At 44.7% G+C, this 27,162-nt stretch overlaps 1 protein-coding gene across 3 annotated transcripts in view; it reads left to right on the top strand.

Moving 5' to 3' along the window:
* Window positions 1–26,588, top strand: part of DEUP1 (deuterosome assembly protein 1) — a 71,560-nt gene extending 44,972 nt beyond the window's left edge. For all 3 annotated transcript variants that reach the window (XM_066586960.1, XM_066586951.1, XM_066586944.1), the window contains 3 exons: window positions 14,459–14,640; window positions 21,872–22,097; window positions 25,322–26,588. In XM_066586960.1, the coding sequence (XP_066443057.1) occupies window positions 14,459–14,640; window positions 21,872–22,097; window positions 25,322–25,504 (591 nt within the window). In that variant the 3' untranslated portion in view covers window positions 25,505–26,588. The remainder of the gene's footprint in view (window positions 1–14,458; window positions 14,641–21,871; window positions 22,098–25,321) is intronic.
* The last annotated feature ends 574 nt before the right edge of the window (window positions 26,589–27,162 follow it).

Here is a 27,162-nt window from a genome sequence, read left to right as displayed (position 1 = left end):
ATGCTTAGGGTAGCTACCCTCCAGTAGGTGGCACTGTGGTGGATTTTTCCATCACACATCCGCCTAAGGATATGACCTGTAGTAACTGTGATCCATAACGTGTCTTAGCCTTGGCATGGAAACAATAGTGTCAGAGATGCCATTAATGTGCTGCCAGACGTGTCAACAAAACACGGATGTAAGGTAATGCGGCAGCAATCGCTGCGGTACAGTGACCTCGTATCGCACATGCTCTTGGAGGAGACCCGGGCCTGGCATTTATTCACTGTGCAGTTTTGTAATTGCAGATATGACATTCTACAGAAGTACTTTTTATGTTCTCGTACCATGCTAATAATCCTGTTTCTGCTGCCAGAGCCGCGGGATAAGGTCTCTGCTGTCAATAACTTAAATTGCTGCATGGTGCAATACTCCAAAACAATTCATCTCCGGGATTTCTCATGCTGAATGATGTCTTCAGCTTATATAACCCTCATCCTGCTTTACAAAGCCTAAACTGCCAGCAGAGACATGTGGTTACATCCATCCACGCTGATGTGCGGTCACAGTTTTTGACTTCTCAAGTTAAAGGAGTTGTCCAGTTTAGAAAACCTCTTTCATACATTTGATCAGAGAATTCTCACTTAATAGATGGGGTGTTTCACAGTGGAGGACCCGTCCTGCCCTGCAGAAAAACAATGATGTGAATGGACACTGTGTAATTCTTCACTTTCCCTGCGGGGGAGCTGTAGGTAAATTAAACACTTGCTAGCAGATTTTCTCAAAGATTACAACTAATCACTGGGAATCAGAACAGGGCAACTCTTTGGACAATCCTTACTTGATACAAGGGTGCCCAGACAAATCAGCGAACGTGAAGAACACCTTTAAGATAAAAATCATAAGGTGTCTCCTGAGTTTTTTTTTATTTTTTTAATGTATGTATGTGTAATATACATACATACGCGCAGACGACGATCGCAGATTCCACAATTGGAATCACCCTGTATGAGCCTAAGCCTGTCATGTGGTCTTCTAATGTGGAAGCCTTGAGGCAGGTTACTGAAAACGTCGCTGTCTGGCCTCCTATTGGCTGCAATTGTCATGTGGATGAACAGCCAATGTGACCACTGCAGTGGAAGTAAATGCAAAACTAGGGCAGCTGTGAGCTGCGGTGGGGGAGCATTGGGAGGTGAGTATTGTGTTCCCCCACTGCCAACAATGTTGGGGTACTCGGCCCCTTTTATAGAGATTTTCCACTTTTATGTAAATAACGGTTATTCACTGAATAAGGAAATGTTCTGCAACTTTCTACTATACTTGGAGGTCTTGAAAAATGTGTGGAGTTTAAACACTGCTTGCCATCAGTGAATGGAATCCTTCTTGTTTGCATCCAAGTGATTATATCGTATCTAGTCTAGACCGTCATCTGCGAGCTACACAGCCGGGGGTCAGACTTTATATGTTTTACCTGCATTGATGCATTGCAGAAAAATCAGGACAGGTCATGATGAGGCTATTAGTAAGTAGACCAAGGTTTCACAAGTTTGTAAACTTCGTAAGTTTGACAAGTGTACTAAAAGGCACTAGCTTATTTATTATAATAATCCTTAGTCATATAGCGCCAACATATTTCACAGCTCTTACAAAACAGGGAAGAACAGATACAAAAACCACGGTAACATATAGTAATCAGTTGATGCAGACAGTAGGGGTGAGGGTCCTGCTCCAACAAGCTTACATACTACAAATAATGGGGTGATACAGAAGGTAAAGGGCTGGAGATGTGCGCGATATGGTAAGGTGGGGGGTGAGGGATGTTATACACATAGACAATGGTCAGACATAAGCCGTGCGATGGCTGAATCGGTATGACTGCAGGGGGCAGTAGATGGTGGCTAGCAGGGATTGCAGTCAGTAGGTCAGGGAGCATGTTATCATGCGGCACACAGAGTGGTTTGGTTTAGGAGATATGGTATGCCTCCCTGAAGAGGTGCGTTTTTACAGCACGCCTGAATTTGTGAGAGTCAGGGATTGCCCGAATGGTTTTGGGTAGCGCCTTCCAGAGGACCGGTGCTGCTCTGGAGAAGTCTTAGAGACAGGAATGAGAGGTTAAAAGGGTGCTTAATCTGATTTCATTAGCGGGCTGGGTGGTGGATTTTTGTTGCCTCTGTCAGCACCTCTACATGAGAGATGGAAATGTATGTAGGTTTCGGCTATAATTTACACCACTTTCTGGCATAAAATGTAGTAAATCCGATTGGGCCATGTCCTCTAATACTAAGCACCACCTAGTTTTATACAAAGAAAGTGATAGGGGCTGCTGTAAATGCACTTGTACTAGAATTGTGGCACTAAAAAGTTGCAATTCAGGCACAAGTCATATAATACATATGCCCTAATGTGTTTAAATTGGAGCACTGGACACAGCTCTAACCACCTCTCATCTGTGAACAGGACTAGGTCTGATGTACATTATAATGGTGGTTTTCAGTGACTGCAAACAGAGATCTTTTAAAAGAGGTCTGTCAGTGCCAATGAAGCTCCTAAAGTAGTTCCGACAGTAGGTGCTAAGAGAAAATAAATCCCCCTTATACTGAGCACTGTATGCTAATGTAGTGCAAACTATCCAGTGCAGCTCTTGCTGGTCCTGGATTTCTGTAGAAAGTCTTTTTTTTAGTTCCTCTTTTGCATAGTGATTGGCATCCATTGACTCCCTTGGAGAAGGCAAAGACCAGAATGAGCTACAAGACCGTCCATCGAATACTGGATACTTAGCATACAGCCGTGAACGGTGGAAGTGAATATAAGGCGTCATCAGACTTCTCTTTTAGCGTCTGCTTATTGTTGGGACTGCTTTAGGGACTTCATCAGTGTATTTCAATTCCCCACCATTTTTGCCAGCAAAGTAGATTAGAAAGTTACAGAACATGGGAGGACCCCTTTTTAAAGACCCTGTCCATAGGCCTTGTTAGGACCCCCTTGGATATGTGGTGAGTGGGGGAGGGAGCAACAAGCCACCGTGCCTTAAAGTGGGAGCCTAGGGCAGCTGACAAAATCTTTCTTTGCCCCCGGTAAAGTTTTAGCTATATCTAAAAGGTTGCAATATGCTGCCTATGGTAAAAATCCACGTCCAAGCGAACCTTAATAAATGGGTTCCTAATGCTGCCTCTCTTTGGGCAAGAACCTCCAAATCAATGGAAAAGCTGGATACCTGGCTCTATGCTCTCAGTGAAAGACCTGGGACTGATGGGGGAATGGAGTGCACTACTAAGATGTTGGCAGTTATCCTACACAAATGCACATGCAACAAAAAACAAAGTCGGCGCTTCCAAGACATAAGGCCTCATATCCACTTGCACACACGGATTCCACTGCTTGCTCATGGAGAGAAAAAGACAGTTTCTTAGCTCTCCGGTTCTAGTGCGGGTCTCCTCTGAGCTGGCCGGATCTTCTTTCTTCAGCACGGCGGATGCGACCAGGGGCGCCGGCCGACGCGCCCGGCGCATGTACAGTGATTTCTTTTTGTTTTTGAATGTCCTGCTTTCCCGTGGATCTGCAGCACAGCCACAGTGACCACTACAGGTGTGCCGCGGCGTGGGCGGCTTCCATTAACTTCAGTGGTGCTTCAGTGAGAGTATATAGCCAGGTATACCGCTTTCTCATTTATTTGGAGGCTTTTTTGCCGAATGAGGGGTGTCCATAGAGTTAGGAATCCATCCACTAATGTTCACCTGGATGTAGCAGATGGGCCTACATATTTTGATCCAATTATGTGCCAAGAACCTTGCTCTTTTATGTCGTTGGTATAAACAGTTGTGCGATTTTATGCAGATAATAAGTGTATGAGTGCTGAGGGTTTCTGTTACTGCACTTGTTGCGACCACGGCTTATGTGCACCTTCACATTTAATTTATTGGTTGGAAGTGTTAACTTTATTTGTTCCATGGACAAAAAAAATAATTTCAAGGGATTATACCAAGATCTAAAGTTATCCCCAATTAAAGGATGGGGGATAACTTTTTGATCGATAAGGGTCCAACCGCTAGGACCTGAGAACGAGGTCCTGATGGTCCCTACATGAATAGAGTAGAGATGGCACATGCATGCAGTTTCAGTGACAGAGATGGAAATTGCTGAATGTGAGCTGTCGGAAATCTCCAGGCCTGTCATTAAAATAAATGGAGTGGAGGTACACATGCGCGACCTCCACTCCATTCATGTAGAAATTGTTCTTGGGATTGATGGGGTCCCATTGGTTGGACCTTCATCAATCATACCATAATCCATGAATAGGGCATAAGTTTAGATCTGGATACAACTCCTTTAAGAAATGAGAATTATTGTGCTGCTTGTATAATGAAACGCATGGAGAACCCCTGTGTTGTATTACTGTGCGCTGCGATGTGCGTGTGACTGTAATAGCGCATTTCTAAGCTTTCATTTGCTGTCCCAGAATCCCAAGGCCACAACCAGCAATTTTTTTTGCTTTTAGTCCCTGCTTATCCGTCGTAGACGAACACACACAAAAACTGCAGTCAAAGGGTTACATCTCCGTCCTGTTCCTCCGATCTCATTCTGACGCCGCAAACGAAAAGACAGAGTTGTCAATTATGGTGGGAAAAATAGGACTGTAATTGGGCTGCATTCAGCCGCCGTGCCGGCGTAGACCGAACAATACTGTATCGTGCCTTGTGTGTCTAAGGAAAGCTTTGATGCCTAGAGAATCATATGCAAGATAGTAAGAAGCTTGGTGCACCCCCCCTTCCTTTCCTCCTGCGGCCCTGCGCTCTCTCGCCTCCCATGTGATTCCACATTCATCAGTCTGCAGAATTGCTGGAAAGCCTACAAAGTACCAGTTTTATTTATATGGCCATAAAATCAGACAGCCATGATGGATGAGCGAGTGTCGGGCTCTTCTTCACAAGACCACTTGTTCAGCTGAATGGCGGCGTCTTCATTGGCAGGTGGCGGGATGGAGACTTTCATCCCTGTGTGCAGAACGAGAGATGAGGAAGATTTCCAAAAGTTTGTTTTTTTGTTTTTTTTTTTAATTAGTTCCCCCCCCCCCCCCCCTTCCCCCATTGCTGATAAATCTGCGTTGGAGAAGAACGGATGGACTGTGCTGTTTTGTGTTGCTCAAATACACTGGTCTTATTACGTTGAGTATCCTCTAGAGAATCGAGGCATGTTTGGCCGCAATGTTGTGCTCATTAGGAAGAAGCACTTCTTCTTACTCTTCTTTTTGTCGGTCATTCCATATAGTACAGTGCTGGGCAGCATGTAACCGGTCATTGCTTCATAGTTGTCCCTTAAAGGGAACAACTATTAGTCATTGCTTCATAGTTATCCCTTTTAAGAAGACAACTATTGGTCATTGCTTCATAATCCCTTCAGTGGCAGGTTTATTATTACCATGTCATGCCTCGCCTCACAGGGCAGGGCATTTTTTAAATGAGTCAACCATGCAATTAAAACCCCGGAAGATTTCAGATGACAGCTCCATGCTCGGCACATTTCAGCACTTGAGCTGTCCACGGAAATCTTCCGGGGTTTAACTGCATGGTCACTGCAGCAAGCCACGGAGATTTTCCGGGCATGCCGTTAAAGGGGTTATCCAGGGCAAAAAAAAAATTACCCTGTTTTCTGCTCTTGTGCCGCTCCCGTTCTGCCGATGCTTTGTCCTTCACTGGTCTTCACAACCTGATGGAGTAAGCCAATGATGATCTTGGTGATACCAGTGGCATGTGACTGCTACAACCAATCATGGCTCACTTCGCCTGGTGATTAGCTACAACAATTGTGTCCTGTTGTCAAGACATCCTTGCAACTAGTTGTGATGACCAACAGGAGTCCAGGTGGTGGAGGTGTGTATGACTTATTTTATGTTGGTACAGCATGGTTAGTAGCTTTTAAAAACCTTTTTTGTCCCACCTTTAAGGGCTGCATATAAAGTTCTGGATTGAATTAGCATGTATGAATGTTAACTGTATGTTATGTATACAAGAGAATTGAAAATTGCTTTGAAAGGAACACTAGATATATAGAATTTTTATTTTCTCTGTCCCTGGAAATTACCTATTTTCTTCCATCCTTCTCATCCGTCTCAGATCAGGCATGTCTGTAAGGCAACTGGTTGCAGCAGGAGCTCTCCCCCCAATACTACTGTATCTACAGAAAGAGTCTAGAGCTCCCATTTGCCATTTAGTCTGATTAATTCATTTATTTGTTAGTGGCTTTTCATTTTTGGCTCATAAATGAGGGAATATATGGGAATAGATATGATGTAAGTAGTTGGGGACATGGGTGGCCCAGATGGGACAACACCTTTCATGGAAGACTAGGAAGTAAGGGTGTGCCTATATTAGCTGTCGGTTGAACACATTCATTCATCCATTTTCTTGACCGAATATATATCTGCTGTAGACAAATAAGAAAGTGGCTGCCAGACAGCTCTGGCATCTGCTGACCTCCCACCAAGAATATAAGTATCAAACGGCTGAAATCCACCTGACCAATATTGATCTCCCCGCTGCATAGCTTTGCATTCACAGCCCCGCTGACTCTATTGGCGCTCATTTCTCCTTACTCGCTTCCATTCCCCAATATGGGCTCTTTTTAGATCCAGCTCTCAGCACTTTGAATGTGTCAAGTGGACGGTCCCCAATACTTGTTGCTAATCCAATATGATATCGATTGACAGTAAATGGTGGGGACCTCCCACCTGACATTCAAAGAGCCAGGAGCGGAACGTAAGGAGAGTTGGTTCTGGGGAATAGAAGAGAGTAGGAAAAAGAAAACCGCTATAGTGTTACCGGGTCCATGGTGTTAAGGACCGTTACACATGACCGGTCACATTAACCTTTCAAGCCTTGGGTTCCAAATTAGTTCATACCTGGATGCATCAGAGAGGCCAAAAACTATGATGTATAGTAATTAGCTCTCACAGATATGTCGAGATGAGCCGCGGCAAGTATATACAGCCCACTCTGCTTAAGGCGCGTACACACTGAAAAGTTTATTGACTGACTATAGTTCTAATACAGAAAATGAATACGTCATTAGTCACGGGGGTTAATCTCATTGGGTTAGAAAAAACATTGGAATCATGCACTGTTTAGTGAGAATATATTTATGTTCTCAAGCTTCAGCGTTATCTCGTCCTCCCTGGTCCTCCCTTTGTTATTCAGCTCGCTGTAGTACAGTCAGTTCCCTTGTCCAAGTTTTTCTGAAAGTGTGGGAGGACTTTTTCCTGATAAGAACTGTTGTCCAGACTTGGTTCTCATGAAAAAGAACAGAGAGAGACACATCATTACGCATTGCACCGAATCTCCTGCTGTAAAGTTATTTCTGCTTGAATAATTGTTTCACTACACACAAGCTTATTTACATCTTATAATGCTCCATTTTGTATCTAGCGGCCATTTTGAGACAGATTCTTCCATTTTATGAGCCTGTACTTTCTCAATTCCCCCTAGAAACTGTCTCAAAATAAACGATACTTTATAACTTCTACTGGGCGGGGTAAGGTTTGCTTTCCCTATCTCTAGCTTATGATCTATGCCCTACCTATCATTGTTGGTCAGCTGTCCAAGGGCTAATCCCTTCCCCGACAACTAATCCTAACTAACTAAACGCGAAGACCTGATGGACACAGAAGGGATCTACAACATACATGCTATTCTATTCTAATGGCTGGGAGACTAGAGTGGTCACCCCTGTTTCTGCTGAGACAGATCCATAAGAGGACAAATCGCTCTGTTGTATTATAGGCATATAGCCATCGCCTGGGGTCTCTATATCTACGTATACGGGGGCGATAGGTACCATCTGATCTGTAAGCTTAGCACAAGAGCGTCTCATGCAGGGCACAATACAGACAGAAAGTAGCAGGAGTAGGATAAGAGTAACCAGAATCCCTATTCCTATCTGCATTAAGAATTGTTTCCATTGTCCGGTCCGTACAAACCACTCATCCCAGGAGTTAGTTATCCCAGAATTACGCTTCAGCTCTTCTGACAATGTGGCCAATTTCTTTATTGCGATAGTCACTTTACCTGTAGGGCCCTGTGTTATCTGGAATATATGTACAGCAAGTTTTCACCAATCATTTTACAAACACCACCTTTCTCGGCTAGCATCATATCCAGAGCCACTCGGTTCCGGAAAGCCATGGTGGCCGTGGGGCCCAACTGATCAGCAGGCCCCTAAAGTGCATCTCTTGTATAGCTCACAAACCTTTGTTAGTTGTAATATATATACAAACATTCTTATTGATGGTTACTATTCCAAACAGGGACTCAAATCCGGCTTTAACTTGATCCCTGGCTTTAAACTCATCTGGCACCCCCCCTTGGCAATCTGATTGCATCTATATATATATACACATGTGGATCAAACCTGCCACCTGGTTTCAGATTGTGACGCTCGTCTGTAGGACCTGAGAGAGAAACAGAGACCACAGAATGCGTTATTGACAATTCCTTGGAGAGACCTATGACAACATTAACAAGAGAATAATTTCCCAAACTTGGCTACTGTGGCATGTATCCTCTTGGAAAAAAGAAAAACTAATGAAAGACACTCAATTCAAAATTTACCCGTTTCCTTCATTGCCCATGGATCTACTTTCCCACTACTCCGTGGACGGTAGGGTGTGTGAAAAGCCTGGAATATACCCAAAGCAGACATGATTTGTTGCATTATTTCACCTGTGAAGTATGTACCTTTGTTTGACTCAATCACTTCCGGTACCCTGTATCTGCGGATTACCTCATTCATGAGCTTCTGTGCAGTTACCTGCTTATTTACTTTGGTAACAGGGTAGGTCTCCAACCTGAAAAGAAATCAACAACAAGCACATATTCATGCTTCCCAACAAGTGGGGGCTGAATGTAGCCAATTTGCAATCTCTGAAATGGGTAGAGTGGTCTAGGCAAGTGTTATGTGGCAAATTTTACTTCTGCCCTGTTGCTTACGGCAAAGATCATGCAAAATTGGACAAATGATACAGCAGCTACAGAAAACCCAGGAGCCACCCGTCCTTGCTCAAGCGTTGACCTCATTGCTGCTTTGAACAGGGTGCTGGATGAGGCAAGCATCGCCACCATGCTGAAGGAGGTGCTAGAAGGTCTGGAGTACCTGCATAAGAACGGCCAGATCTACAGGGATGTTAAGGCTGGAAACATCCCCCTGGGTGAAGACGGCTCCGTGCAGATCGCAGATTTCGGCGTCAGTGCGTTTCTAGCCACAGGAGGCAACATTATCAGGAATAAAGTCAGAAAGACCCTTGTGGGCACGTCATGCCGGACGGCACCGGAGGCGACGGAGCAGGCCAGAGGACACGACCTCAAGGCGGACTTCTGGACCCCCGGTAGGTGTGTCTTTCCGTGCATTCGCTGGGCCATCATGGGGCACAGGGACCGTGGTGGGCAAGTTCTGTTGACTGTTCGCCATTCACCGTCCCATTTCTGCTGCTCCCCTATTTAGTCCATTTGTCTTTTTCTTCATTGCTGGCTTGTAACTGTAAAGTCTTTAGCATATCAAAGTAATTCAAAGTCCAAGTTCATATCAAAGTAATCAAAGTCCAAGGTTTATATCAAAGTCCAAAATTATTGTTAAATTCTTCTTTTCTTCTTTTCTTCTTTTCTTCCACGGCTTAAGGGCCGCTGCCTTTGCTGTGTGATCTGTGATGGCGTTGCCACTTGTTTCTCTGCTGTAGGAATTGGTGTGAGCTTTCCACTTTGTCACCGCTGCACCATTCTTAATTGGCTGTCCTGCTGAGGTAACAAGCTGTCTGGCCTTCCATGTTAGGCCGTAGTCATGAGCTATGCCAAATGCATACCGGGAGTCAGTGTAAATGTTTGCCGTCTTACCTGTGGCCACTCCACACGCCTCCGTGAGTGCTTTTAATTCCGCTTCTTGTACTGCGACATGCGGAGACATTCTGCTTTTAGGACATCTTGTTGTGTAACCACTGTATATCCAGTGTGGAGTCGTCAATCACCCTGGGTACCATCTATAAAAAACAACTCAAAATATGCATTATTAACAAAAACTTTCAGTTAACATAAAGAAGAGACAGTGTCTGCAATTGCATCTTCCTGGACATGTGCCAGGGGGTACTGACGGACCAAAGGGGCTAAGAGCTTGTTCCTCTGCGTACGTAAGAGTGAGGACGGGTAGAGGTGTCGCTTGGTCTGCTGCCATCCGACATAGGGTCGGGTGACTTTTCAGACCCGGGGTGTATACGAGCCTCACCAGACAGGTGAAGTTTGATACAACCTCCCAAGGGTCCCATCACGCAATTCTCAATATGCTTTCAGGACCTTCCAGCATAAGGAAGCGCGTGAGGTATCGTGACCCTTTAAACATTACCTCAAGCGGTTCAGTTTCCGCCAGCTGAATTGGCACTTCTGAACCCCTTGCACCGATTACCGCTAGACAATCAGGCTGGTATTCTATTTCGAATAGATTAGCACCTTATTGTAAAAAGGAAAAAGAAAAAAAAATTAAAAATTTAAAAATAGCTGACCTGCAACACCTAGATCACCTATATCTTCTCCCCCCCCCCTTTGAACTAGGGTACTTAACTGGGAGAGTAACCGAGTTCAAGGTAGTAGCTGGATTTGACGGGCCAGAAATAAGTGCTTGGGTTGCACTTGCGTGTATACACTCCGGATATCATGGGGAGGGGGTTAGTTCAATACCAACTCCGAAGATTTGTTAACCATTGCCTGTACTGCTGCCACCGCACAAACACACGAGGGAGCTGCTTCAGAGGTGAGAGAGAAAAGAATAATTGAAAGACAGTCATAGAGTGGTTGCATAAGTAGGGAAACCGAGTGCATTCATGGTCGGCAGTATGAAACAAGGCCCAGAAAGGTGCGGGGTTTGGCAACGCATATAGGTACAGGTATGGCCGGGACAGCAGCCTTTTGTTCCTATGTCAGATGTCCAGTTCCTTGGCCTAAACAGTGACCCAGGAGAGTTTGTCTTTAGAGGCTTTACAGACATTTTCTGCAAGAAAAATTAACAGTGAAATTGTGGCCTGTTGGCAGGCTTCCAGATTATCAGCACACAGCACCTTCATGCGGTAGGTGGCTGACTGACCCTTCAGCGTCTTTTCTGGACTGGAAAAAGAGGGGTGTTTGTTGGAGCAGTTAGTTTACAAAACTCTTCTGAACCGGCACCGTAAGATATCAGTGCCAATAATAAAGACATGAATATTCTACAAACACCTATCCACATTGAAAATTTTACAGTCTGCATATGCAGAAAGGGGGGAGAAAAACTTGTATCCCCAGTCAATATCTGCATCACACATCTTACATTTATCATAGTCTGAACATGGGTCATTAACTCTCATCCATCCATGCGGTCAAGTCTGTCTCTCTCATTCAAATGTTAGTAAGAGTTCACACAGGACGTAACGCGTATGATGCAACTGTCCTCATCTTGCAAACAAATGCATTCAATCACTACCACCTCTCCTGTCTGTAATACCAGAGAAGTATACCAGATTCCACAGCACTAATATTTCCCATAAAAGGAACACACATTTAGCAATTACGCACTCGTCCGACCAGTTACAGAACTGACATTTACACAAAGAACAGCAAAACTAATATTCACTGGATTCATTTTGAGTTCTATTCTAGTCAAGCAAACTTAATTAATTGTCCAGTGTTCTCCGCTCTAACTCTCAAGGCCTAAGACTAGATCGAAGAGAAAAACAAAGGGAAGGGGGGAGATTGGAGACCTGCTCCGGCCTAGCTGCGGCTTCTAATAGATCAAGCATTAACCCTCTATGTACTCCTATATATTTATATATCTATATATATTATCACATATTGACCCTCTCCTTCGTTCTGTAAGCTTTCCTACTGCCGTCTGCGATCCTAGCACCTATAGTGGCCTTTCTTCTCAGCAGTATCTGACTTATGAGGAATGGACAACACGTACAGCAATGACACAATGTTATGACATTAAAACATACAGGACAGACAGCACGGTGGTTAATTGCACATAATTGTCTGCAGACTCTGCATGAACTTGCTTCATGTCATAGGGGGACACAGACTAGAGGATTCCCTTTCTCCTCCATTTTTCCCCCTTGCAAAGTGGAAAAGATTTTTCCAGCAACAACTACATTCATGGGAAATTTTAAGCACAGACCTACTTGGGATGGGGGTGCTAAACACAGACTGCAGAACAGATAATCGGGAGAAGGCTGTTTGCAGGTGGGATGAGGGGACTTGAATGTTTCTATGCAAAATTCAGAAAAGGCACTCGTCATTGCAGTGCGCAGAATTGGTATGCCAGGTAAAAACATACATAGATGGGAGGTCAGAGGCCAGCTCATTTCTGCTGCGGAGCTAAGATGACGTCTGAGCGGCAGCTGAAGGTATTGTTACAACAGATGCTAAAATGGCCGCTGGGCTGTGGCTGGCACTGAAATGGCCACCGAAGGCGTGGCCTAACTGGGCGATGGTGACGGGAGGGTCCAGGAATACTACATACTAGACACGTATCAAGATATATCGACTGGTATTGGCCCCAATAACAACACGGCCATCTAGGGGCAGGACAAAGGGAGAAAAACATCGTCCATGACACGGCCGGGGCGGTGCCCTCAGATGGTGAAGAAAGGCTGCCTTTCTTTGTCTTCAACTCAAAGCATATGAATAATCGCCATCTTGAATCTGCAACTTTCTTACTTCAACTGTACGTCACTTACTGAAACATCTTTCTCTGCAAACTTGAGCAAACGTCTATTAACTACAATTCCTTCATTATCAGCTGACACACTTTTCACATAACTTCTTAACTTTTTTTTTTTTTTTTTTTTTTTTTTTGCCTGCTCTACATGACACCAAGTGGACAGAATCAAACAGACCACTGTCAGGTACCTTAATTTAAACATGTTCCGAAACTAAACTCTGAGCCGTCTCTCAACCGGGATCTGCAGTCCCTGAGAAGTTCGTCTCTCAACCGGGATCTGCAGTCCCTGAGAAGTTCGTCTCTCAACCGGGAGTCCGAAGCCGTCTGCTCAATCACGTGATCGTACTTGTCACGTCCGATGCCGTCTGCTCAATCACTCCCTGAGAAGTATGCTCAATAAACTAAACCTCGAAGCCGTCTCTCAACCGGGATCTGCAGTCCCTGAGAAGTCCGTCTCTCAACCGGGATCTGCAGTCCCTGAGAAGTATGCTCGATAATACAATTTATAACGTCCTAAAAGATTCTGTCCCCTGGTGTCATAGACCACCCAAGACCTGAGGTAAACTTCTTTACCGATGACAACTATGATGTCAAACATCAAACATCCGACTGACCTAGGAGTCTGTCAATCAACTGAGCCAAAACAGACCAACGGCAGGCATCATATGATAAATATGACACTTACCGGGCTGTGTGTGAGGTTGATCAGTCCTCTGGTTTGGCACAGTGGATATATGTCCTCCCAGTCCGATGTCGTCGTCCGATGAGTGACACAAGAGTCAATCAATCAGTAAATCCTGCCGACTACGCCAACTGTTAAGGACCGTTACACATGACCGGTCACATTAACCTTTCAAGCCTTGGGTTCCAAATTAGTTCATACCTGGATGCATCAGAGAGGCCAAAAACTATGATGTATAGTAATTAGCTCTCACAGATATGTCGAGATGAGCCGCGGCAAGTATATACAGCCCACTCTGCTTAAGGCGCGTACACACTGAAAAGTTTATTGACTGACTATAGTTCTAATACAGAAAATGAATACGTCATTAGTCACGGGGGTTAATCTCATTGGGTTAGAAAAAACATTGGAATCATGCACTGTTTAGTGAGAATATATTTATGTTCTCAAGCTTCAGCGTTATCTCGTCCTCCCTGGTCCTCCCTTTGTTATTCAGCTCGCTGTAGTACAGTCAGTTCCCTTGTCCAAGTTTTTCTGAAAGTGTGGGAGGACTTTTTCCTGATAAGAACTGTTGTCCAGACTTGGTTCTCATGAAAAAGAACAGAGAGAGACACATCATTACGCATTGCACCGAATCTCCTGCTGTAAAGTTATTTCTGCTTGAATAATTGTTTCACTACACACAAGCTTATTTACATCTTATAATGCTCCATTTTGTATCTAGCGGCCATTTTGAGACAGATTCTTCCATTTTATGAGCCTGTACTTTCTCAATGGCAGCCAACCTTGCTGACATGAGAATGTGACAAGTGCTCTTTAAACCTTGTAATGTATGTTGGGAAAAAAAAAGATGTGTCAAGTTAAAACTCTCTCAGATGGATTATACATAATTGCCAAATTAAAGAACCCTTTCCTATATGGCTGCTTTGAATTGGCTTTCCCTAACCAATTCCCTCTGGTCCTTTTATAACGTCCTGGAGAAGATTAATCATGTGCCATCTCCTTGTATTGCCCGCATGTATATTTTCATATGTCACTTATATTTCATTCCCTTTAACCTTTTTTGTGATGTAGTTCTTGAAATCGGCAGAAGAGTCCTATCACTTCCATGACCTGACTCGGGAACCAGAGATGAATAGACCTCTGAAGCTCTGTTCCGATGGGTATGAACTGAAGGGTCTGCAGCCAGAGATGATTAAACCGGTTTCCTTGCACAAGGAGATTATTGGGAAACAGAGCCAAGGAAAACAATGCAGGTACATTTAATATTTACTGTGCGAGGCTTTGAAATGAAATACTAAGAAATCTACGTAGGCTAAAATATCCTCGGGCCATCAACACCCGTCACCCAGAACTTCCTTTTAGGTTGTTAAAAAGACAGCCTTCTCTCTTATTTTTCAGTCCATCCTTCCTTGATGTTTGGTGCTTCTGCTCTCACTGGTACCATTTATGGTAGAGGATCTTCAGATGTTTTGGTGCTAGAACCAATGTCAAACTAACATAGGTCTGACAGGAAGATGACAGATGAGGAGATCTTTGGTGATGCCCTCACACTGGAGATCTGCCGTACACATCTGCTCTTCTACTAAAATTGGGGTTCAGTAGAGTTTAACATTCTGATATCCACCATGTTTTAAATTTTACTTTGTGGAGCGTTGAAGGGCCGTGACGTCAGTGCCTCCATGTTCACGTGAGCCCAATTTCTGGACAATGCATAAGGGAACGTAACAGCTGTTACTTGGCTTCTTGCCATTCTATCCTGTCCCAGTACAACCACTCTTAACATTGTACTGTAGGACCCTAGAACTGTTCTCTTGCTAACAATACGATCACTGGTGAATCTCCCTTTTTTTCATAAAATGCAAACAAGACTCATTGGTATGTTGAGAGGTCAAGGGGAGCAGACTGGGGTTCTCACCTGCCCGATGGTGAAGAGCGCTTCATGACAAGGACCTCCAAGGCAACCTCTGGGAGCAAGAGCCCGACACCATTTAATATGGGAGCAACCGCTGTTGCAGCAGCAGAAATGTATTATTATAGGATGACTATTCAGATGAATGAGCATTCATGGAACACTTAGTACACCTAAGTGAGAGCTGCTGGGAGCCTGATAGGGCAGATGGAAATAGGTTTTTCGGATGGGACTATATAGCCCCCCATTCTCTAAAAAGAACCATTGATCGTCTTTTTGCTTGCAACAGCCAGCAAGCACTCAAACTGCAGGTAATTACATGGTAAACGTTGATGTAAAACATTTATGATCTATTTGATTCCGCAAGCTAAAAGCTACAAAAACTAACCAGATTACTCAGAAGAAATATCCCAGTTCTCTGCTGCTGCCATAGTCTAATGAATGTTAAACAGACTTGTAGGAGAGCGCGATTAGTGTTCTCCTCTGGTAATTTTGTGAAATCTTAACTGCAGTTTTTCCTTTGGGAACTGCAGCCTGGCTTTACGATGACAGAATAGTAGATTCTTTTTGAGAAATAAGGATGTTTTCGAATGCCGGTAAAGAACAAAAAGTGGTGGAACAAAAGTAGCCAGCTGTTAAAGGGAACCTGCTAAACCATTCATAGGATACTGTCCGTCATGAAGAAACCCTTCCAAACACGTAGCTATTATTCCTCATTAGTTCCACATACCTTTTATGAAATAACATTTTTTTAAATCCCGCCCCGTATGCAAACAGTCTAGTGGGCGTGTCCAGACATTGCCAGCTGCCTGAAGAATTCTCCCTTTAACCCCTTGAGTGGCAGGTTTCCTACCACCCTGTCGTGCCCACCAGGGCAGGTTTTTTAAAATGGTCTAATCATTGAATTTCAACTAGTTTTGCAGTTGCGTCTCAAGAGCCATACCTTTTTCATTTTTCCATTGACATGGCCATATAAGGGCTTGTTTTTTGCGGGACAAGTTGTGATTTTTTAAACAGGGGGGAGGAAAAAAAGAAATGGGGAAAAAAGAAAAAAGGGGCCATGTCATTAAGGGGTTAAATAATGTATTAACTTCCTTCTCTGGGTCATTACGACGCACACGGATACCACATGTGTGATTGTATTTTTGATTTTTTACAAAGTAAAGGGAGACAAGTGTTTTTTTTATTTTTTTAATAATTTTTTAACTTTTTTTTTTTTTAATTTTTAAAAATTTTTTTTTTTTTTTTTGTCCCTTTAGGGGACTTCCACAGGGACCCATCAGGACCCCTGATCACATTCCAGGGGTCCGATGGTGACAGCCCTTTACATGCTGCAGTGACAGCCCTTTACATGCTGCAGTCACATAGACTGCAGCATGTAAAGGGTTAACACAGCAGAGATCGGAGGTTTTCTCTGATCTCTGCTGTAAGAGCTAGTACCTAGCTGTCCTCTGACAGCTAACAACCAGCTCTCCCTGCCACAGAGACCATCGGCTTGCTTCTGACAAGCCGATGGTCTCTATGGCAACCTGTAAACAAAGCAGGACATTGCCGACATATCGGCAATATCTTCTGCTGGTTTTTCAAAGCCCTTGCTTTGTTCTCTGTGGGACTGTGCAGGCAGAGCACACTGTCACAGCTTGTGGCATTGCGCTCTGCAGCTCCCATAGTGATACATAGCCCGGAAATCTTCCGGGCTATGTTGCTATGAGCAGTGGAGCTCGTCACGGAACTTTTCCGGGCGTGCCACTCAAGGGGTTAAAGGGGTTGCTTGGGATTTTGAAGGATTTTTCTATTGATGACCTGTCCTCAGGATAGGTTATCTAGAGTTGATTGTCGGGGATATCCAGCGCATGGTATTCACACCGATTAGCTGATTCCCAGCAGCACTGTTATGGAAAGCGCAGGAACCTGGGAGCTGTGTTTGCAGTACCAGTCTGGGCCACTGCAATACTGACAGCACACTCTGCTTCCAGCACCGACCACATTGACAGCGGTGCCAGGAATCGGCTGATTGGCATGGATCCCAAGCAGTGGATTCCTGACGATCAGCTATAGATTACCTATAATGAGGATAGGTCATCAATATAAAAATATCCCCATAGTCCCTGACATGGCCTTTAAGCCAGAAACAAAAGTTGCATACAGATTATTTCCCCAACAGCATCAACAAGCCGGTGAAGAAGCTGATGTCCCGGAAGGAGCATGATGAGTTTTCCCACAGCAGGTCAAAACTAACTACACATGCAGTAGTCATGCCCTGATTTTCGGGGCTTTAGCCTACTAGTTGCCTGCTGGAGGCAGGTCATAATAGGATGCCTCTTATCTCTCCATTTACTGGCATAATAAACTGCAAAATAAAAAAGTATTGCAGTGTATTATGTAGAATGATCAAACAATCACCTGGTCAAGTCCCTCAGTACAAAAAGGTAAAATGAAGGGTTAAATGTGCTTTGTAAGAAAAAAAAACAACACTATGCTGTATAATACGCGGTAAAACAGAACATAGAGCCCTATTGTTCTCTTTGGGCATGTAATAAACGCTGTGCATACGCAATGCCACTAAGTGACAGAACGGAAAACAAAACAAACAAGCAACACTGCACATGACAGCTCCTGTGAGATACATCGTCATGCGTAGTGCAAAATCGCTGCCCTATGCAAAAAAAAAGGCTTCATGAAGCGCTATGAAAAAAATGTATTTTTTTGCTGCCACATTCTGAGAGCCATAAAGATGTAAGAAAAAATAAAGTATTTATTACGCAAAAGTTGTATATCAATTTGGTATTGCTGTAATCATGCTGACCGGTGAGATAAAATTAATTTATCATCAACCATGCGCAAAAAAAAAAAAAGGCCAGCATACAACGGCAGCGCCGCCGCTCCTCAATATTTCATGTCATTAAAAAGTACAAGTACAGGGAAGGGAAGTGAGCGGCAGAGATGTGTATCCTCATACTGCTGATTAACATGCACTGAGATGGGGTCCGACTGCCTTATAGGAAGATGAGACGTCTCAAGACATCCCGAGCCGATAGAACCTCTACTATTACCACATTACGTATTCCGAGCACTTAAGATGTGAATAATTCAGATCTCAGCAGGATCCCGGTGTGAATTGGCTTTTACCATCTCTAATGGAACTTGGTTTGTTCCTGCCGCTTTATTCTGTGTACAGGTCATAAGTCTAGTTTTGTGCAGAGGAAATGGTGCCGTTCTGAAGTCTCATAGGTCACTGAGATATTGTAGGAGATGGTGGGCAGTGAGGGTCCTTGACCCTTTCCAACATTGGTCTTGTGGCTCTCCAGCAGTTGTGTAACTACTTTGACTAGAGCTGGAGGGCCAGAGGTTGGAGACCACTGCCCTAGAGGAACGGTCTGCAGTAGTCTAGAGGGTGCCATGTCCCTGTTTGGGTTCTGCTGGCCTCATGAGATACTGACCTTGCAGTCCTGATGATTTGGATGGGAAAACCTAAGGCCCAATGCCCACGGCACGCGCAGATTTTCAATGCGGATATCTGCAGCGGATGCACTGCGGATCATCTTAAAAATGACTTTTTTATAATGGCTTGCGGGTGATCGCGGATTGTGTGTTTTCACCTCCCATAGAGATGAATGGAGGCACATCCGCGATAAAATGGAGCATGCTGCAATTTTAAATCCGCGCGGGGCATCCGCAGAGCACCTAAAAATCAAATCCCCCAGGGTTAATTCAGTTGCGAACACCCCATTGTTTCCTATGGGCGCTAGAGCTGGGGATCTCCTCCTGCATGGATTTAATAAATCAAATCCGCATGTGGACATTGGGCCTTAAGGTGGCCGTACACTTGAGATAAAATTGCTAATTTTGGCCGTTTCGTTGACCATTGGCCACAAAATTCACGCAAAAGACTGTTCACAATGGCAAATCTGATTTGTCATGGCACAATTTCAGCCATTTCTGTTGGCCGTTTTCTAAGTGTATGGCTTGCTTGGCTGATTATATCATTTTTTGCAAGCCCTGGACTGTTTAAAGGAAGAGAGGGTAAGCCTATTTATTTTCTTTTAAAGGGCCACTTTAAAGAAAACACAGTTTTCCATGCCCGCTCCCTTCACCTGTTTGGAAGGGGCTGCCTGTCACACTGTGGAGGTCTCTTCCGTATATTTCATTCAGTTCACCCCCCTGTCTGATGCTTATCAGCCACCATCTTGAGGCTGAGATTTTTTTACTTTCAGTTTCACATCTATCAAATGATGTTTCCCCAGAGCATTAGCTAAGGCTGTACTATTCTACCCATTAACTTCTTTATTCACCTGCATAAGCTACAGCCCATAAGTATGTGTGATCATCAGCAGTAACTGATAGGAGTGCCAGTGCCCACCCCTCTGGACAGTTTCTGGGATAAGATCTATGTAATAGTATCATTCGGACTAGAAAATCCATAACCACAAGTAGATCTGAGCCGGTCAGAATTGAGATCACATGACCATCTGAGGAGAAAGAGGCTGGGAGTTTCCAATAGAAAGAAATAACTAACGAAGGTAACACTAGCTCACCTACAGGTACTGGAGGGGAATGCACCCCGGTCACCACTGCTCTGAACCTGGATGAAGCGGGAAGCAGTCAGGTGCTGGTCGTTTATCCTGGATGAAGCGGGTAGCAGTCAGGTGCTGGTCGTTTATCCTGGATGAAGCGGGTAGCAGTCAGGTGCTGGTCATTGATCCTGGATGAAGCGGGTAGCAGTCAGGTGCTGGTCATTGATCCTGGATGAAGCGGGTAGCAGTCAGGTGCTGGTCGTTTATCCTGGATGAAGCGGGTAGCAGTCAGGTGCTGGTCGTTTATCCTGGATGCAGCGGGTAGCAGTCAGGTGCTGGTCATTGATCCTGGATGAAGCGGGTAGCAGTCAGGTGCTGGTCATTGATCCTGGATGAAGCGGGTAGCGGTCAGGTGCTGGTCATTGATCCTGGATGAAGCGGGTAGCAGTCAGGTGCTGGTCATTGATCCTGGATGAAGCGGGTAGCAGTCAGGTGCTGGTCATTGATCCTGGATGAAGCGGGTAGCAGTCAGGTGCTGGTCATTGATCCTGGATGAAGTGGGTAGCAGTCAGGTACTGGTTATTGATCCTGGATGAAGCGGGTAGCAGTCAGGTGCTGGTCATTGATCCTGGATGAAGCGGGTAGCAGTCAGGTGCTGGTCGTTGATCCTGGATGAAGCGGGTAGCAGTCAGGTGCTGGTCGTTGATCCTGGATGAAGCGGGTAGCAGTCAGGTGCTGGTCGTTTATCCTGGATGAAGCGGGTAGCAGTCAGGTGCTGGTCGTTTATCCTGGATGAAGCGGGTAGCAGTCAGGTGCTGGTCGTTTATCCTGGATGAAGCGGGTAGCCGTCAGGTGCTGGTCGTTTATCCTGGATGAAGCGGGTAGCAGTCAGGTGCTGGTCATTGATCCTGGATGAAGCGGGTAGCAGTCAGGTGCTGGTCATTGATCCTGGATAAAGCGGGTAGCAGTCAGGTGCTGGTCGTTTATCCTGGATGAAGCGGGTAGCAGTCAGGTGCTGGTCATTGATCCTGGATGAAGCGGGTAGCAGTCAGGTGCTGGTCATTGATCCTGGATGAAGCGGGTAGCAGTCAGGTGCTGGTCATTGATCCTGGATGAAGCGGGTAGCAGTCAGGTGCTGGTCATTGATCCTGGATGAAGCGGGTAGCAGTCAGGTGCTAGTCATTGTGCACGACTGCTACCAGCTTCTTCCAGGATCAGAGCGGTGGTGACCTGGATGAGGGAAGATGTGCGTATAGACCTATATCTTGGCCGTAGAGTCCCAGAGTCTTGACTGTAGACGTAAAACCATAGATAATCTCATGAATGTTTGGCCAGCAGGATGCTCCTTAGGCCTATGAAGCCATTTCTTTCTGCTTGGCATGGGTGGTTTCCCCGTTTCCCATATGTGTGAAGGCTAGACCAACACTTGGCCACCGTAAAATTGCAGGTTACCACAACCTTTAGTGTTCACCTATAGGGAAAAATATTATAGTTGTTGCAAATCGCCTGCAATTTTTGGAGGTCATGTGAGCGCTTTAGGGCTCATTCACACGGGCGTATTCCATTTTGGTACATGAAATACATAGCATTTTCATGGACCAAAGATGTGCGCTTGTTTTCATTATGTTTTTCCCTCATGCAAAAATAAAAATTCAAGAAGACTATTGATTTATGTAAATCCGCAGTGAATATGCAGGTACCATGCGTGTTCATGCAAACCTATCGACTTTAATGGACCATTTAGGTTCGTAATACGGACCAAAATAGAACATGCTGCGGTTTGTATTCACGTGCATCAATATGCAGGTCTGAGTACCCCAGTGCAAATCAATGGGGTTTCAGCTCTGCGTATTACATGCGTAATATGCAGCGTAAATACCCCCATGTGAATGAGGCCATAGCCTGATCAAGAGTTGCCCCGGAGTTCCAGCCCAACAGCCGGTGATGGCGTAGCCACCTTCCCAGCAGGACCAGATACCACTCCTTATTATGGTAGTCGGATGTTTATGGGCTGTCAATAAGACATTAATTTCATCCGGCTTTTATACTCTTTTATTTCAGATCACACGAGGAAGAGGAGCAGAGCCTGATGATGGCAGACAATGACACCAACAACAATCTGATCTGCTACCATCCGTGCGACAGCATGCTAGTGGACCAGGAATGTCTGGAGGACATCTTGCCAAAGTTGAGGAGTCCGACTCAGAATGACCATCTGTTTCATGAGATGGATTTCACAGACTTCTCCTTCTTAGTTGGTGATCAGTCAGGAGACGCTACTCTAGTGGTAAGTGGCTGTCAGAGCATGCTGGGATTTGTAGTTTTGGAACTGCTACAGGGCTTGCAAGTTGGAGACCATAAAGTTACGTGGTGACTTGAACTGATGGGGGATGTCTGTTAGGGAGTGTTAAAGGGAACCTGCCATGTCCCCACAGAACCATGAATCTAAGTTATGGTGCAGTTAGGGGACGTAACGGAGTCGAGTGGTGTGGTGTTTTTAACCCCTTAGTGACGGAGCTTTTTTGCTTTTTTCCATTTTTGTTTTTTCCTACTCCCTTTAAAAAAATCGTAGTTCCTTTATTTATCCATCGAAGTCGCTGTATGAGGGCTTGTTTTTTGCGGGCTGAGTTGTAGTTTTCAATGGTGCTATTTATTGTACCATATAATTTACTGAAAAACTTTTAAAAAATTCTAAGCGGAGAGAAATGGGAAAAAAACCGACATTCCACCATCTTTCGGTGCGTCCTGTTTCTACAGCGCACAAACTGCAACAAAAACGACCAGATATTTTTATTCTATGGGTCAGTACGATTACTACGATACCAAACTTATATAGTATTTTTTTGCTGTAGTACTTGTATTTTTTTTTGTAAGATATTTAATTTTTTTCAATTATTTTATATTTTATTTTATTTTTTTCGTCGACTTAGTTGAGCAAGGGCTCATTTTTTGCGGGATGTCCTGTAGTTTCCGATAGTATCAATTTGGAATACATGCGACTTTTTGATCACTTTTTATTGCGTTTTTTCTGGGAGACAGGGTAACTAAAAAAGTGCATTTCTGGCATTCTTTATTTTTTCACCCTGCAGGAAAAATAATGCGCGACTTTGATAGATCGGACTTTTACGGACGCGGCGATACCAAATACATATTTTTTATTTTATGATTTAGATTTTTTAATAATAGATATGGCAAAAGAGGGGTGATGTAAACTTTTATACCTTTTTTTTTTTTTTATAATAAACTTTATTGTTTTTGTTTTTTTTGTTAACTTTACTTTGAAGTCCCCCTGGGGGACTTTAACATGCGATGCTTTGACTTTAACATGCTATAGCATTACATCATACTGCTTTTAAAGGGTTAATAGCCACGATCGGCCAAACGGCCGATTGCAGCTATTGCCCGCAGGTGTCAGCTGTAATAAACAGCTGACGCCCGCGCTGTATGGAGGGAGATAGCAGCGCTACCCCCCTTCCATACACGTCCTGCAACAGCAGGACGTAGAAAGTCGATGGCGCCGTCACTAAGGGGTTAATGCTCGTTCCCTGATTCCAGCGGGGTCCCCATCTGAAGTCGGCGCATGGCACGGAAATCCGAATCCTTTCAGAGTCCCATGCGCACGCTCTTCTATAAACCTATGAAAATAATAAACTGCCTGTTTATTATTAATGGAGGCAGGTGGGCAGGAATGATCCCCGGCTGCTCCACCTCCATTCGCTGAGCGATGTAACAGCACAGGAACTATATCGCTGGCATCTGCACCCCAGTGATATAGTTCCTGGGCTATAGTTCTGCCAGTGTGTAAAAAGAGCCCTTAGTCCTAGATTCTGTCCTAGAACAGGGAAGGGGGGCATATTACCTGTGGTTGTTCCTATATACTGATTCTGACAGCGGTATTTAAATGGCTCACCAGAGTCAGGGGCTCCCTTTATCACTTGGGCGTCTGTTCCTACGTCATGGTGACCTGCGTATATATACAGCCTAGAATGCCTGTCAAAATATAATATACTGCAATACCAAAGTGATGAAACAATCGCAATTTCAAGTCACACATTCACACAAAAACAACAGATTTGGTGTTGCAGAATCTGTAAAAGTCCGATCTATTAAAATAACACATTATTTATCCTGCCTGGTGACACCATCAGAAAAATGCACAGTGCCAGAATTGCACTTTTTTGGGCACACTGTGGCTGGCTGCACACGGCCAGGTCGGATTTTGCATGCGGAAGCCCGCAGCGGAATCTGACCCTGTACCCAGCCGGCATCCGCGTACACCTGATACTCTTATTCTTTTTCTGTACTACAGATGGGGGCATGGCGAGTCATCAAACATGCGCAGAACAGTGTTGTGGGTTTTTTTGCAAATCCCTCCTTTTCCCGCGTCATCACTAGCGATGAAACTGGTTCCCCTGACTTTTCCACAATGTCAACTTTACGAAATCGTAAACGCATTGTATATTTTACAAAGTGGGGAAAAATAGTTTTCAACAGAAACGTGGTAAACAACATTTCCGCAGTCTGTGAAATACTATCGCCTCCATCAGATCCGCCTCCAGACATTACCTCAAATCTCATCGAATTATTTTAAGTTTATTTATTATGAGCCTGAAGATTTCTACCGCCTCCACCAAAATGGGAATTGCAGTGAAATCCCTCGGACCCCCGCCTGCAATTACGAGAGCAGCTCCCAGTAATTTCAATGAGGGCTGCGCCGGCCGCTACAGGGGGGTCAGAGCAGCGCTTCCTCTCTGACCCCCATGTATCACGGGGCTGCTTCCTGGATAGCCCCTTCTAATTGTAGACTGTTAATGTATATTCATAGAAGACCCGTTTATGTTCTGTTTCTATAAGCAGGCTGTGGAGTCCCATTGTGGTGGAGTCGGTAGAAATGTTCAGACTCCGGCTTATAACAAATAAACGTAAAACAATTAGATGAGATTTGAGGTCATTTCTGAAGGTGGATCTGATGGAGGCGATAATACTTCAGACTGCAGAAATGTTGTTTACTACGTTTCTATGGCAAACTATTGTTCCCTACTAGAGATGAGCGAGTATACTCGCTAAGGCACATTACTCGAGCGAGTAGTGCCTTAGCCGAGTATCTCCCCACTCGTCTCTAAAGATTCGGGGGCCGGCGCGGGTGACAGGTGAGTTGCGGGGGGGAGCAGGGGGGAGAGAGATCTCCCCGCCCCCCAAATCTTTAGAGACGAGCGGGGAGGTACTCGGCTAAGGCACTACTCGCTCATCTCTATTCCCTACCTTGTAAAAATATATTTATGCATCGTGTATTGTAGATTATGTCCGGTCTTAGTGGCTTGATGATTCTAGTATACCGGTGATGAGAAGTCTGATGTTACCATTATAATACAGGAAGTTTAGCACTTAAACATGAGTCCTATATGAAAGAATCTGGGAAAATTGAGGAGTCGGCAGTTTGGTTTACCCGACTCCATGGCCCTGTATATAAGAGAAACAATTGCGCGGTAACCGCCCTATCTTGTATTTCAGCCGGACACAGAAGAATCCTTTGTATCGGCGGCAGAGCGATTTCTCCAGGAGGAGAACAGACGAGCGCTGGACTTTGAAAACATCTTGAATTCGCACATTGAAGAACTGCAGCGATACTCTGAGCACACGGTGAAGAAATACGCCGCTCACCGCCACCGTGATTATCGCCCTGCACCTTCCTGATGGAGATGGCAAATTGTGCAGCGTGGGCACCGATGTCCAGGACTGGATATGGCAGGACTTTGGTGCCTGCTTAAAGTGACCCTTTCTGGTTTTGGGACAAAACTCTATACCAGGAGCGGAGGGGCATGGAGCATGTTACCTGCAGTTGTTCCCCTCTGCCGCTCCTCCAATCCTCTGGTTTTAGGTCCCTTTTATTGCAGTTCAAGTTGGCTGACAGTTTTCAGATTACCCTTGTTAAATTGGCAGATTTACACTACCAGTGCACTATAATAGTGATTGGTCAGAGCTGCTCACGTGACCAGCACTGGCCAATAGAAAGCAGTGCACAGTATATATTAAGGTAGATAGAAAAGTGCTGCGGCCATCTTGGACATCTTAAATACGTGGTCCAGAACTGGCTGATCGGAGGGATGGCGGAGAACAACTGAAAGTAATATACACTCCACCCCCTTCTGTCCTGGGAGAGGGTTTTATCCCGAAACTGGAGGGTCATTTTAAATAAATGTTATTATGTAATGCAAGTTTCCTTGTTGTGGTCATAAATGGACGGATACGGAGAGGGGGAGAGAGAGACCTTGTTCAGACAAGCGCGGTATTCATGCATTATATATACTAGACTGCACCAAAGATCATGTGAACGGGTAAATTCCATTTTTTTTTTAAGTAGCTTGTTCATGTGATCCGAGGTGCCTGCTGTGTGTTTTCCAGCTCCCATAGGAGTTTATAGAAGGCACGCACCAAAGAGGTCGGTCAGGTCCTAGCTTTTCTCGCACCATGGACCTCAGATGTGAGTTGCAGTCGCAGGTCCTATCTTTAAGTGTGAGTATTTTGTGCGTCTAAAATTCCTTCATGTGAACACTTCTGTAGGAAACCATTACTTCTTATAGAGGCGATCTTTTTGCGCACCTATAATACGTCAAAAGTGCTCATCTGAACGAGGCCTTAGACTGCACTTTCTATATACAGTGGTATGTAGAAGCTGCAGAAGACAGTACAGCATTTTTGATTAAACTCCAGTGCAAAGTAATTGACCGCCCAAAATACATGCATTTATGTAAATAAAAAATTATCTTCCCCCAGAGGTGTCCGGAGGCATGAAACACTTGTTAGACTTTTATTTATGGGGAAACCATTTTATGTGACTGATTCACATTTAGGCTAGGGCTACTTTGCAAACCTTTGTCAAGTGATCACAAGGTGCCATCTTACCCATTTTGAGTAAACAACAACAAAAAAAAACTGACATAAGAGGAAGTCAAATAAGCATGGTGTATAATGAGGAAGTGTTGATGCCCATATGTTGGAAGACCAATGGTCAAATATCATGTACAGGGAGTGCTAAAGATGGGAAAAAAAGCTAGAACCGGGGCATGATCAATAGTCCATTTTAGGGTGCATTCACACGACCGTGTATCGGCTGGGTATTCACGCCGGCCGATATACGGTGTCTCTCTCTGCAGGGGGAGGAGGCTGGAAGAGCTGGGAGCAGTGCTCTGAGCTCCCGCCCCCTCTCTGCCTCCTCTCCTCCCCCCTGCACTATTTTCAATGAATGGATAGGGGTGGAGCTAATTCCAGCACTTATCCCTGCCCCCCGTTCCACCTCCTCTCATTGCAAATAGTGCAGAGGGGTGGAAAGAAGGCAGAGAGGAGGCGGGAGC

The sequence above is a fragment of the Eleutherodactylus coqui genome, chromosome 1, assembly GCF_035609145.1.
Source record: "Eleutherodactylus coqui strain aEleCoq1 chromosome 1, aEleCoq1.hap1, whole genome shotgun sequence".
NCBI lineage: Eukaryota > Metazoa > Chordata > Amphibia > Anura > Eleutherodactylidae > Eleutherodactylus > Eleutherodactylus coqui.
This window is presented reverse-complemented; position numbering and strand designations above follow the sequence as displayed.